This window comes from Linepithema humile, chromosome 7, assembly GCF_040581485.1.
Source record: "Linepithema humile isolate Giens D197 chromosome 7, Lhum_UNIL_v1.0, whole genome shotgun sequence".
In the NCBI taxonomy this organism is placed as follows: Eukaryota; Metazoa; Arthropoda; class Insecta; order Hymenoptera; family Formicidae; genus Linepithema; species Linepithema humile.
Window position 1 is genome coordinate 15,583,961 of NC_090134.1, and position 14,193 is coordinate 15,598,153.

General features: G+C 30.6%; 2 protein-coding genes across 2 annotated transcripts in view; one reads left to right on the top strand and one right to left on the bottom strand.

The window, feature by feature from the left end:
• LOC105678282 (carbohydrate sulfotransferase 9-like) overlaps positions 1 to 14,193 on the bottom strand; it is a 48,458-nt gene that overhangs the window by 21,399 nt on the left and 12,866 nt on the right. The window lies entirely within an intron of this gene.
• Positions 36 to 8,393, top strand: LOC105678295 (cilia- and flagella-associated protein 70). The gene is made up of 21 exons (XM_012377505.2): positions 36 to 168; positions 236 to 440; positions 761 to 892; positions 973 to 1,220; positions 2,014 to 2,190; positions 2,280 to 2,380; positions 2,956 to 3,115; positions 3,168 to 3,392; positions 3,503 to 3,663; positions 3,845 to 3,968; positions 4,332 to 4,475; positions 4,724 to 4,909; positions 4,982 to 5,115; positions 5,219 to 5,367; positions 5,469 to 5,632; positions 6,235 to 6,381; positions 6,824 to 6,954; positions 7,167 to 7,287; positions 7,664 to 8,034; positions 8,131 to 8,230; positions 8,353 to 8,393. The coding sequence occupies exons 1-19, from the start codon at positions 94 to 96 to the stop codon at positions 7,898 to 7,900; spliced, it is 3,021 nt and encodes a 1,006-aa protein (XP_012232928.2). The 5' UTR covers positions 36 to 93; the 3' UTR covers positions 7,901 to 8,034; positions 8,131 to 8,230; positions 8,353 to 8,393.

Consider the following 14,193-nt stretch of genomic DNA (forward strand, 5'->3'; position numbering starts at 1 on the left):
GAAAATAAAATTATAACCATCATTTCGTTATTAGAGTGAGCTCTACATCGTACAAATAAAAATTAGCGAAAAGCGGTAAAAGTATATTTTCCAATGGAGCGACCTGTAGTTCAAGATGAACCGATCGAGAGAAGCATAAATATAGTTATAGAATCCATTGAAAATATCGTAAGTTTTCTTGCACAATTCAACTACTATTTCATGATAAAATAAAAATTGGTTTTTTATGTAATAGACACAATTAGACACAACAGAAGAAGCTGACGTGTCGTTTGTCGTGACACATAATGATGTAGTGCTCGGAGAAAGTATTCCTCTTACCATCGATCCGAGTTTAAAGGAACCTTCGCATATTTACGATGTCGATTTTGCTGTCAAACTTACGTTTATAGTTAACGATTGCAACAGCGTAGATCCAGTCGTATCGACACCAATCTTAAGTACAAAGGCGTATATTAATAATAAATATTTCACAATACTATCAATATGAATAATAATTATCTTAATTACATGGGCTGCGTTCGGGGAGCGCGCTATCAGCGTTATTGTGTCATTCTATCCTTGTTTTATGTCCAATGAACGATAAAGATAGAATATGATGCGATAGCGCTGATAGCGCGCTATCAGCGCTATTGTGTCATTCTATTTTTGTTTTATGTTTAATAATTGATAAAAATGGAGTGACACTATAGCGCTGATAGCGCGCTCCCCAAACGCAGCCATGGTGAATTGTTTTGTTATATAATTATTGTCTCGTCAGTAAAAGTGATGTGCGATACTCGAAATTGTGATAATTTGTCCAATTCTGTCGGGTCAACCGCGAGGAAAAAAACATCAATTTCGTCAAAAGTGATCGGTTTCTGCAGTCTCGATTTAATGCCGATATTGCTAGGTAACTATTCATTGCATCGAAACTAAGAAAATAAGATTGAGAAGCATACTTTAAAATATGTTTTATGATTTTGTCGTAAGGTGAAAAATCGCTCACTGAAAAAGTGGTTGTTCATTCCGCGCATCTCTGGCTCAATGGCAATGCGATCTCATTGCACAATCTTCCTGCGCTAACAGTGACAATGGCATATGATGGTAAAGATATATTTCCCTCGGAAATGAAAATTAATTTCTTGAATATTACAGTGGAAAGTATCTACAATCCACCGGTTTTCTTCGCTGAAGATGCGGAGCATCAAGCAGGCACGATAGTATATATTGACAATGAGGTAATAATTACACATTATCAACGCAGTTTTCAGTTTTTTAATCACAATTTTAAATTGTGCCTATTCGGTTATTTAAATTTTTTAAATAAAAAAATAGAAAGATAAAAAAATACAATTAAAATACAATTAAAATATAATTAAAATATAAAATTAAAAAAAATATATAAAAAATGTGCTGATTCTTTTATATATCAATATATTAAATTAAAAAGAAACAATATTTTAATATTTGTTCTTGCACTTTTTATTTTAATATATAAAATATTTATGCTTATTCGGTTATTTAAATTTTTTAAATAAAAAAATAGAAAGATAGAAAAATACAATTAAAATACAATTAAAATATAATTAAAATATAATTAAAATATTAAATTAAAAAAGAAATATAAAAAATGTGCTGATTCTTTTATATATCGATATGTTAAATTGAAAAGAAACAATATTTTAGTATTTGTTCTTGCACTTTTCATTTTAATACATAAAATATTTTATAAGTTAAAAAGAATAGTTTAATAAACATTATAGTACGAATAAAAAGCACAAACCTGCGCACTGATGGATTCAGAGAACTGTATAAGTGTTGACAAAAAGATAAGTAAGAGGAAAATATATGAACGAATTATCAATTCTAAGAACATATCAAAAAAGTCGAAGGAAGTTTAATCTAGATTGTATTTCTGCAATAAAAAAACAAAGTTTATTTAACTGTTATCATATTTATCATATTTACTTTAGATAAATGCTATTTATATTATGTATATAAAAAATTATCGTACAATGCCTTTTACCGCAGATTCCCGAAAACGTGATATTCGAAGACGGCAAATGGACAAATTATCACGACGCGGAAAGAGCGAAGAAGTGGCAGAGTTTATCGAAATTGCAAAGTAACGCCAGATTGTCAAAATGGAAAATCAGTCGCGATTATGCAAATATAAAAAATACGCTCGGTGTAAAACTCGACTTGCAGGTAGATTTAAGACACACAATATTTCACAATATTTAATTGAACAAATTAATGAGTGCACAATGAAGAATAAATTAATGCGCAAATTGTAGAAGAAACTATCGCAGGATGAACCTAGAATCGAATGGAACCTCATGTGTCGCAGGATAATGAATGATGTAGGCATTGAAGCGATGCAGAAGCATATTGCCAAGTATATGTTTATCGTGTTATACAGAATATCCCTAAAATTTTGAGAAAGCGGTCGTGTGCAGATAGAGCGGACTAAACTGAGTCGAAAAGTCCTGTACCATTTTGCAATTTTTGCAACAGTTAACGAGTTATTAATTACTAAAGATCACCGAATAAGCGCATATCCGTCCAGCCTACCGCCGAATGCAAGCGCGCGGCGAGATACAACCGATCATAATCGCTAGGCGCGCGGGGAATTGTTTACTACAAGCGGCAAAAGGCTCTGAGATATAATGGTCTCCCGTTTTTTTATTGTATCTCGTTGCGCGCTTGCATTCGGCGGTAAGCTGGACGGATACGCGCTTATTCAGCGATCTTTAGTAATTAATAACTCATTAACTGTTGCGAAAATTGCAAAATGGTACAGGATTTTTCGACTCAGTTTAGTCCGCTCTACCTGCACGCGAGAGCTTTGTCAAAATTTTAGGGACACCCTGTATATTTGCAGCTTAATGCAGGAATAAATAAATGTCACTTTAAGCAGATATAGAATCTTTCATATAAAAATCTGTACTAAATATAAAATTTTGTTTAAAGACGTAAATATTGGCCGGTTCAATTTATGATGGCCGAGAAAAAGAACAATATTAGACAAAAGGATGAAAAATTGGTTAAATATCAGCTTTATCAGTGTTACGTTGATTTGTCGGAGCTTCTTTTCCCGGGAAGTAAGAGCGCGAGTGTTTATTTTTTATTTGTTCAATTTAAATAATAATTTATGATGGCTATTAAATAATAATGTATTTTTAATTCAATTAAACAACATAAATAGTAAAATGTTTTCTACATGTGCTAAAATATTATTAAGATTTGTTAAATGCTATATTAAATATTTTTTAGAGAAAAGTACTCGTATAATGACGCAATTGCATGCGCACAATGTGTCGGAAATGGCCGACAGAACTGGCTTAGATAAAGATATTTTTCATGTAAATTCTTGGAATAAAAATGTAAAGGAACGAGAATCAAAGAAAGTTAGCCGAACACGATTACATATCGGTTTAAATAAGTCCTACGCAAAAATTTAAAAAATTAAAGTTTCTGTGTAATATTAAAAGTAATTAGAATTAATCAATATTTCAAGCAATCGACACCAAAATCCACTACGAGCAATCAATTGAATACCGAAATAACACAAAATTTTCCGTTAATTTCGGAAACCGGAGAGCCTGTGTTTTTCATAATCGAAGTCGAACTTCATTGCCCACTTATTCCTTGTAAACTCGAAACTGACTTTTCAAACATGTAAGTTCTCGAGTATAACAAGAAAAATTTAATATTATCTAAAAGTAATCAAATTCTTATTAGGCTTGAAAAATTTTCTTATTTATTTCATATTATCCAATTTTATTTAAAATCGATAAAGATAATCAATTATTAGGCTTAACATTTTCTTATTTATTTCATGTTATCCAATTTTATCTAGAATCGATAAAATAATAACGCCGAAAGTGGCTAAACCGTATTATGTTTATTCTCGCGAGATGGCGGAAGAGCAATACGCAGCTTGCATTCGAAAATTGGTGGAAATTCTTACAGAGAGTTATCGAGTATTACGCTTTTTATATCGTATAATATAAAATGATAATCAAATATAACTTAAATCAAATATATTTTTGTTACAAATGGATTTAATTATAAATATCAAATACTTTTGATCACTTTTAATATCTCTTTGATATTTTATATTATAAATTAAAATATTATATCACAGCAACACATTTTCTCGCCTTAGAATTTTCATGAGGAAAAAAAGCAAAAAAAATTGTCCACTTTGAATGAACAAGATAATTCAAATAATATTGAAAAGACAGAAAAAGCGAAATATTGCTTCGTCCCCGAAGAGGTAAAATAAATTGAAAAAGGCAATGTGAAAAATTATTATATTGCATGTTTGTCGTAACAATTTTCAGGACGAGTTAACTTGTTTCACGCAATACTTATATAAAACCGGTGTGTACTTGACTATATGCAGCACTTTGAAGGAAAAAGTGACTGCGTTGTTAGATCAGAAATTCAAGACGGACGTAAGCACCGTGCACTCCGTCGATAGTCAGGTGAAAACAATTATTATCATATATACATAAGAATTATTACTTAAAATTTATTATATTGTAAAATTTTTTTTGTTATTTAATTTAGTAAGATATTCGCGTTAAAATTAAAATATAGCAAGTTATCAAAAACTGTTTTTTTACAACAATTATTTGTTATGTGATTTTACAGTCACAGATTTATTCATAAATTTATTCAGATTCGATTTTGCGATTTTGATAAGCTCTTGCGAATTATAATTTGTGCGTAGAACGTTGTGGCGTCTGTATACACATATCTCGTCGAACAAATGCACTTGGCCATTAATAAAATCATCGAAACCCGTCTCGTAGACGATGATTCGCTAAAAATTGTGATATCTAAAAAGTTATACTTCTACGCCGAAGAAGCTTATGAGTTAGGTTACTTGAATGATGCAAGACGGCATCATCTGACTGTACGTATGATTCATTCTGCACATATAAGAACTCAATGAATCGTGTTGTTTAAGCATGATTGCCTTTCACAGGCAATTACAGCAGATAAGAGTGATCCCGAAGCATGGACAAAGTATGCGACTTTCCTTTTAAAAATTGGCGATACGGAGCGCGCAAAAGAGAGCTGTCGCGAAGCGATTCTCTCAGATAGACGAGATAAAATCGCGTATGTAAAAATTTACAATATATTTATCATTACAAAAGTGTAATGTTAAAATTTGGAAATATTTCAAACTAAATAATTTTATGCGACGAACACCTTTCTTCAGTTTATTAATGTATGGATTAATTCTCGCCGGAGAGCAAAATTATCGGGAAGCCGAAATCTTTTTGCGAGCTGTTACCGATTTCCACCCGCGATTCGTCGAAGGTTGGGTCATTTTACACCTGTTTTACATTCACACGGATTATACTCCAGGTATAACAAAATTCTGTTTCTAATCTGCGTTAGATTAAATATAAAAATATAATTAAATATATAAATATATAAATTAAATATATAAATATAATTTTCTGTAGGAATAGATCTCGCTTTGCGCATAGCAGAAAATTGTATGCAAGATAACGATAGAGAGATGGAAATTTCGAATAAAGATGCCCTCGCTTGGACAACAATCTGCTGTCCGCGAGATAGTGTCTATATGATAACAGCTGTGTTACTAATGAAGCTGTATCTCTGTGACGTAATACTTTAACCTTGAAATTATTTTTTACGTGAAAACGCATAAATTGTACAAAGTGTTCCACGGGAAGTTGCTGAAATTAATTAGCTGACATATTTAAACACACGTAGAAAGCAAAAAAAATAAAATATCTTCTGACAAAGGACATTTTACAGTTTTATTTACGTATAAACTAAAGACAATATTTTTACCATAAAATAAACGTTTATTAAAAAATGCCAAATCCCTACAAGCGCACCGTCAGAATTATAATAAAAATTAAGTCGATTTCGAAAATTATAACTGTAACTTTTGTTGCATAAAGTTTTTTATAGTTTCCAAAAGTGACTTAATTTTTTTGTTATAATTCTGTCGGTGCGCATTTCAAAAATATAAATCATTAAAATTAGCAAAATTTGGCATTTTTTTATAAACGTTTATTTAATAATAAAAATATCTTCGACTTTTTAATTTATATGTAAAACTGCAAAATATCCTCTGCTAGAAGTTATTTTATTTTTCTTGCTCTCTATGTGCGTTTAAAAATGACAGCTAATTCAGCAAGTTTCAGAAACTTCCCATGGAATTCACCGTACAATAACACTTGGTGTTTATACTTATAGTTTGCTAACGTAGCATTAGCAGAAGAAATTTTGCGAGCCGGCAGAGTCACCTACGTGCTATATTACTTAGCTGTGCAATCTTATTTATTGCACCAATACGAAGATGCTTTGTCGTATTTAACAGAAGCCGAAAATAATTACAAACTGGTTAGTTCATTTTGTTCAATTAATTTTTATTTAACATTGCGCAAAATGTCTTATTGTTAGCCGTTTCTTTCTTTCGAGATTGTGATTTTATCTCCGCAATTATAAATTTGTGGAATAACAAAATTAATTAATTTAAACAGAGAATACATGAATAATTTTGAATAAGTAAAGTTTTTAATTAATTTCCAAATATTTAATTAATTAACTCATAATTAATACTTTAGTAAATTAGTGAAAAATAGTAAAATAATTTATTTATTCAGAATTATCTATTTATTCTTCACTTAAACTAATTTATTTGTTTATTTCACAGATAAAAAAAACACAATTAAATAATAATGATTACATTCTTATTGATTTTGAAATGCTAGAAAATTAAGTTGTCATATTAGATAAAAGTCATAATTTTTATAAAACTTCAAAAATATTTTTGAGTTTACAGAATTACTCGGTAAGCAGTTTGACAGGGCACTGTTATTTTCAAAAGGGTAATTTTGCGGAAGCGATTCGTTACTACGAATTCGCTATTGCGGTATTAAACGAACCGGATGATTCGCATCTCGTACAGATGAGGTGAGATCATTTAATTTGTATATTGCATAAAGCAGTTAAAAGAGATAAAAAAGACAAGCTATTTCTAACATAACAATCAACTAACAATTAACAGGAACGCACGAAGATCTTGCATTCTGGCTTTTCGCGCTCCTGTTAATTTTAATTGATTGTTTTAATTATTTGAGCGTTTTATACTTTTTTTTTTTTCTAATATAACAATATTATAATAGAATGGGACTGTATTACGAAGATGTCGGTGACTACGAACATGCGTTGAAGGCTGTCCTCAACGCGTGTCAAATTTCACCGTCAGCAGAAACGTGGCTTAGCGCTGGAGTCGCTTTCTACGAAGTAAATCATTATATCAAACTATAACAATCAAATCTTTTCTCTGTAAATTAAATTTTTAAATTAAAATTAGTTAAAATAGAATTTATTTGAATTTAAACAAAGAATTAAAATTTTTTTTTATCTAATTGTTCTTTAGTTTGCGAAAATCTTTTTTTTTCATATACAATCGTTTATCATTTAAAATTTTTCGTCCTTGATATTATCGGTACAAAAAGATAAATTTCAAATTTATTAGAGAGTCTGTTGTTAAAATTAAAGTTGCGTGTTGTAAAATTCTTTCGATTAATCAAATCATCAGTTAAAGAAAAATTTTTAGAATAAACTTCTATATTAAAAATTATTTGTAAAAGTTACTTGTATGCAAAAATTATTTCAGCTGCAGCGATTTACGGAAGCTGAGGCAGCTTTATCAGAGGCGAATCAGATTGACAATCGTAACGCGAGCGTTTGGAAGTATTTGTGTCTGTTAAACATGTCTTTACAGCGTCACGATGAATTCGATCAATGTTACAGACAGCTCGCTAAGGTGAAAAGTTGTCGAAAAAACGTAATGTTTTTGTCGCTTTGCGATATATTATCTTTGCCTTACAGGACAATGCAGCTTTCTCTTTAGAAAAACGATCCCTCAAGTCACGGGATGGAAAACCACCAGTCATGCTCTAGATGTTGCGTATACCATATAAATTTCCTCTCTTTAAATTCAGAAACTCAGTCAGCCTCTGTATGGCAATCACGATGAGAGCGGTGGTGAGTCAGATCAGTAAACAGCATGATGTATTTATAGATTTATATTTTATTTTACTGATCGCGTCGAATAATTAAAGAACTAATGTTTTCTTGCAGAGTATTCTTTCTATTCTCGGTCTGCTTGAAATAGCAATATTTATGACGGCTAGCTGCAGTGAATCAGGCAGTGTCATGCGTCATCAGACTATAAAAAGAGGTATTATTGTAAACGGTGTTACGTGATATTTGTTATCAAGTTCAAGGGTATTTAAATATATAGTATCTAACCGGAACTGGCTTTTTTAATTGAAGTTTTATATGCGCTTGCTATTTGTTTAGATGACATTCCACGGGTTAAGATAAGAGTGTTTCGCGGCCCGACCGAGGAAAAAGATGACAAATTTTTCACTACTTGGGGATACTGGATTCAGCAGCCTAGTAGATAATGATTTCGTCATTTATTTTAAGTCTTACACGTTTTCAATCTAAATGTTCGTGTATTAGCAATCAAATATTTTCTTTGATATTCGACGTAGCATTAAGCAATATATGCTAAAAAATTAATAATTGCAAAACTAATATTCTTTCTTTATGTACAAATAAGCTTTTAAATAATGACATTCTTTATTTAAGAATAAAATGGGTTTAACGATTACATTATGGTGTAGTTTAATTTTATAATAAATAATTCTAAATGGTTAAGCTGGAAATAGGAGTAAAAACTATGAACAGGATAAAATATATATAGAAGTGATGTGGAAAATATATATAAAGATATTTTTTATAATTATTTATATTTTAATTTGATTCATTCATATTTTGACATTTTACATATTGCAATGTCAATATTCTGCGAAATATATAATATTCTGCATATCTTTTACTTTGTATATTTCGGATTGTTGGGGTTTAACTGCTGCGAACGATTATCAAGATCGGCTTTGGTACCTGATCCTTGATAACCCGTTTGATGCCCGGGCCCAGTCGGGGTGTGGGTTGGGTTGCACTGCTTAGTGCGATTGTCTTGAGCATTCTTATCCATCTAGACAAGAATAATTTTTCACTTAAAAATTATATAATAGCACAACTGAATCATATACAAAATTTTTCAAATCACAATCCGCTTGAAAAGTATGTATAGGTAAAAAATCAAAGAGAAAAATAAAATAATTATATGATGGTTAAACATCATATTAAAACTGTCTATCACCATTTATGCCTGATTTTTTCACTCGCAATCAGATTCTATATATTAAGACACTCCGCTATGATTTATATTAATGCAGTATGAGTTATAATTATCAAACAAAGTTAAATATTTTATAATTCAAAACTACCGTATTAATATTAATTTTTTTCGAAGCATTAAATATCCCAATACACAAAATATTAACAATATTGGTAGATTCGCAGTACATTTGATTAAATTTGGAATTGTCGCGTTATAATTTTCCGAGTTCGTTTATCAGCAATCACGCACTTTTCTTTTTAATCATTTTCTTAATTTTTTTAGTCACTTTTTAATACTTCGTAAATGTCTAATAATCAATGAATGGTTCTTCTCCAACAAATATGCAATAAATTGTCATTTAACACATCATAGTTTTATATATTGTTACTATTTTTAAAGATATAAACGCGTAAGTACTTATTTTTACAAAAATGCATTAAAAATTGTAAAGAAATATAACTTACGTTGCTTTCCAAAAGCGAAAGACTCGATGAATTCACGAAGACTTTTTTCAGCAGAAATTGCGCAGTTGACGATACAGAATTGCAATTACTTGCGGCACAGTTGTGAAGATTTTGAAACGTAAGTCATCTCGCACGCATATTTATACCATCCTGGCTGCGAGTGACCTACGTGATAGGGGAAGCCCAATCTTAAACAAACTTAGCTTAAAAAAATATGGAATTCCCTATTATGAAAGTAAAGCAGTTTAGGGTAGTATTCGTTGTTTCTTGAAGAAATAAAAATTGCTTATTTATAAGTAGACGAGTATATACTAGATATTTACTATGTATTTACTAGTTATTTAGGTATATACAAATATAAAAAAAAATTTTTATTCGCCAGAAGACGACTAGGAATATCACTCATAAGTTGGCTACTCTGTAACATAACAAAACGCATATGCATCTTATCTTGAACAGAGAGTCTAAAGAAAGCTACACATGTCATGCAATATCAGTTTGTCCAGTTTGTAATTATTGGACATAAATATTCGCAGGCATTTTTAAAGATATATTGGAGTTTTATAAGTTGTCTATTTGTAAATTATCTACATATTAAATGATTTAATATCGACTTTTTTCATTACTTTAAAATTATATCCAGTAAGCAAGTATGCTGTCAATCCACCAACAGTGGTAACATTTGGCTATGTGGCTTGCAAAAAAAAACAAAGTAATTATTACATAAACCAATTTGCAAATATCATTGAACACAATGGAACAAAAAAAATACTCAAAATCAGGTGTGTACAACGTACAGTGATAAAAGCGAAATTGACTATCGCTTCCCTGTTGTCAGTATTAATATTTGGAAAATAAATTTGCTAATACATATTAACATAAATATTGTTTACGCAATTAAGATTTTGTTGAAAATATTATAAAGATAAAAATATTATGATACACAAAACGCAAGCTGTCAAAAATAACATTTCTTTGACATTTCTTTTTATCTTACAGATATTTGTACAATAAAATTATTAAATAATTGAAATAGTTTCACAATATTTTATTTTAATAACAGTTAAAAATAATTAAATAATATTGAATATGTAAAGACTCTTTGCGCATAATTTTGAGGTAATAAATGTTGTATCTTTGAGTAATAAAACGCATGCATTTCATTTTCTTTTAATATTTTATGAACCATTGTTTTTGACATTCCAACTTGACTAATTTCACGAATACTCATTGTAAGATTATCTTCTACATTACGTAGCACTTCTTCTTTATTTTACCATACCTAAATGAGTAACATATCACAATATTCTGTACAAATAATGAGTAACATATCACAATATTCTGTACAAATATTTGTAAGATAAAAAGAAACGTCAAAGAAATGTTATTTTTGTTACAGCTTGCGTTTTGTGTATCATAATATTTTTTTCTTTATAATATTTTCAACAAAATCTTAATTGCGTAAACAATATTTATGTTAATATGTATTAGCAAATTTATTTTCCAAATATTAATACTGACAACAGGGGAGCGATAGTCAATTTCGCTTTTATCACTGTACGTTGTACACACCTGAGCGCGCAAATTTCAGGCGAGAGGGGTTCAACTGCCTACATTCCCATTTGCCAACAGCTTCGTTTGCCCACAACATTTTGCTGACAGCTTCAATTGCCGACATTCCCGATTGCCTACAGAGCGATTGCCTACAAGCATTATTGCGCACATTTAAAAATTAAAAATACAAACGTACGTTTGCACACATGACATTATTGCACACATACACATTGCGCACATGACATTATTGCGTTTTGTGTAGAAACTCGTAAACCCATGTTGAACCTCGCTTTGTTTGAAATTTCACGCGTAGGCGGCGGAGGACTTCGCCCCTACGGAGCGAAGCCTCTCCCCCGCGTAAAACAAATAACAAATCCTACTCAGGTTATACCTAACAAGGTAAACCTAACAAAGTTAACCAAGGTTCACAAACAAAGTTGTAAACCCATGTTGAACCTCGTTTCGCATGGAAAGAATATGCGCAATAATATTATGTGTGCAATGTGTATGTGCGCAATAATGTCATGTGTGCAATGTGTATGTGTGCAATAATGTCTTGTGTGAAACGTACGTTTGTATTTTTAATTTTTAAATGTGCGCAATAATATTATGTGTGCAATGTGTATGTGCGCAATAATGTCATGTGTGCAATGTGTATGTGCGCAATAATGTCATGTGTGCAATGTGTATGTGCGCAATAATATCATGTGTGCAATGTGTATGTGTGCAATAATGTCTTGTGTGCAAACGTACGTTTGTATTTTTAATTTTTAAATGTGCGCAATAATGCTTGTAGGCAATCGCTCTGTAGGCAATCGGGAATGTCGGCAATTGAAGCTGTCGGCAAAATGTTGTGGGCAAACGAAGCTGTTGGCAAATGGGAATGTAGGCAGTTGAGACCCTCCCATTTCAGGCTATCTTATTCGCTAACTTTAAATGCTTCTAATTCAAAAACCATTACACCCTGAGTATTTTGGTATTAAGATTTTTTGCACAGAATTATCTCAGAAATATACCCCTAAGCGTTGTTACGGTCTTTACAGGACACCCTGTATAAATATAATTTTCTGTAGGAATAGATCTCGCTTTGCGCATAGCAGAAAATTGTATGCAAGATAACGATAGAGAGATGGAAATTTCAAATAAAGATGCCTTCGCTTGGACAACAATCTGCTGTCCGCGAGATAGCGTCTATATGATAACAGCTGTGTTACTAATAAAGCTGTATCTCTGTGACGTAATACTTTGCCTTAAAATTATTTTTTACGTGAAAACGCATAAATTGTACAAGGTGTCCCACGGGAAGTTGCTGAAATTAATTAGCTATCATATTTAAACACGCGTAGGGAGCAAAAAAAATAAAATATCTTCTGACAAAGGACATTTTGCAGTTTTATTTACGTATAAACTAAAGACAATATTTTTATCATAAAATAAACGTTTATTAAAAAATGCCAAATATCCCTACGAGCGCACCGTCAGAATTATAATAAAAATTAAGTCGATTTCGAAAATTATAACTGTAACTTTTGTTGCATAAAGTTTTTTATAGTTTCCAAAAGTGACTTAATTTTTTTGTTATAATTCCGTCGGTGCGCATTTCGAAAATATAAATCATTAAAATTAGCAAAATTTGGCATTTTTTTATAAACGTTTATTTAATAATAAAAATATCTCCGATTGTTTTTAATTTATATGTAAAACTGCAAAATATCCTCTGTTAGAAGATATTTTATTTTTCTTGCTCTCTATGTGCGTTTAAAAATGACAGCTAATTCAGCCAAGTTTCAGAAACTTCCCATGAAACTCACTGTACAATAACACTTGGTGTTTATACTTATAGTTTGCTAACGTAGCATTAGCAGAAGAAATTTTGCGAGCCAGCAGAATCACCTACGTGCTATATTACTTAGCTGTGCAATCTTATTTATTGCACCAATACGAAGATGCTTTGTCGTATTTAACAGAAGCCGAAAATAATTACGAACTGGTTAGTTCATTTTGTTCAATTAATTTTTATTTAACATTGCGGAACATGTCTTATTGTTAGCCGTTTCTTTCTTTCGAAATTGTGATTTTATCTCCGCAATTATGAATTTGTGGAATAACAAAATTAATTAATTTAAACAGAGAATACATGAATAATTTTGAATAAGTAAAGTTTTTAATTAATTTTCAAATTATTAATTAATTAACTAATAATTAATACTTTAGTAAATTAGTGAAAAATAGAAAAATAATTTATTTATTCAGAATTATCTATTTATTCTTCACTTAAACTAATTTATTTGTTTATTTCACTTATTTCACATTAGTTAAAAAAAACACAATTAAATGATAATGATTACATTCTTATTGAATTTGCTAGAAAATTAAGTTGTCATATTAGATAAAAGTCATAATTTTTATAAAACTTTAAAAATATTTTTGTGTTTACAGAATTACTCGGTAAGCAGTTTGACAGGGCACTGTTATTTTCAAAAGGGTAATTTTGCGGAAGCGATTCGTTACTACGAATTCGCTATTGCGGTATTAAACAAACCGGATGATTCGCATCTCGTACAGATGAGGTGAGATCATTTAATTTGTATATTGCATAAAGCAGTTAAGAGAGATAAAAAAGACAAGCTATTTCTAACATAACAATCAACTAACAATTAACAGGAACGCACGAAGATCTTGCATTCTGGCTTTTCGCGCTCCTGTTAATTTTAATTGATTGTTTTAATCATTTGAGCCTTTTATACTTTTTATTTTCTTTTTTCTAATATAGCAATATTATAATAGAATGGGACTGTATTACGAAGATGTCAGTGACTACAAACATGCGTTGAAGGCTGTCCTCAACGCGTGTCAAATTTCACCGTCAGCAGAAACGTGGCTTAGTGCTAGAGTCGCTTTCTACGAAGTATTTGTTTAGATGACATTCCA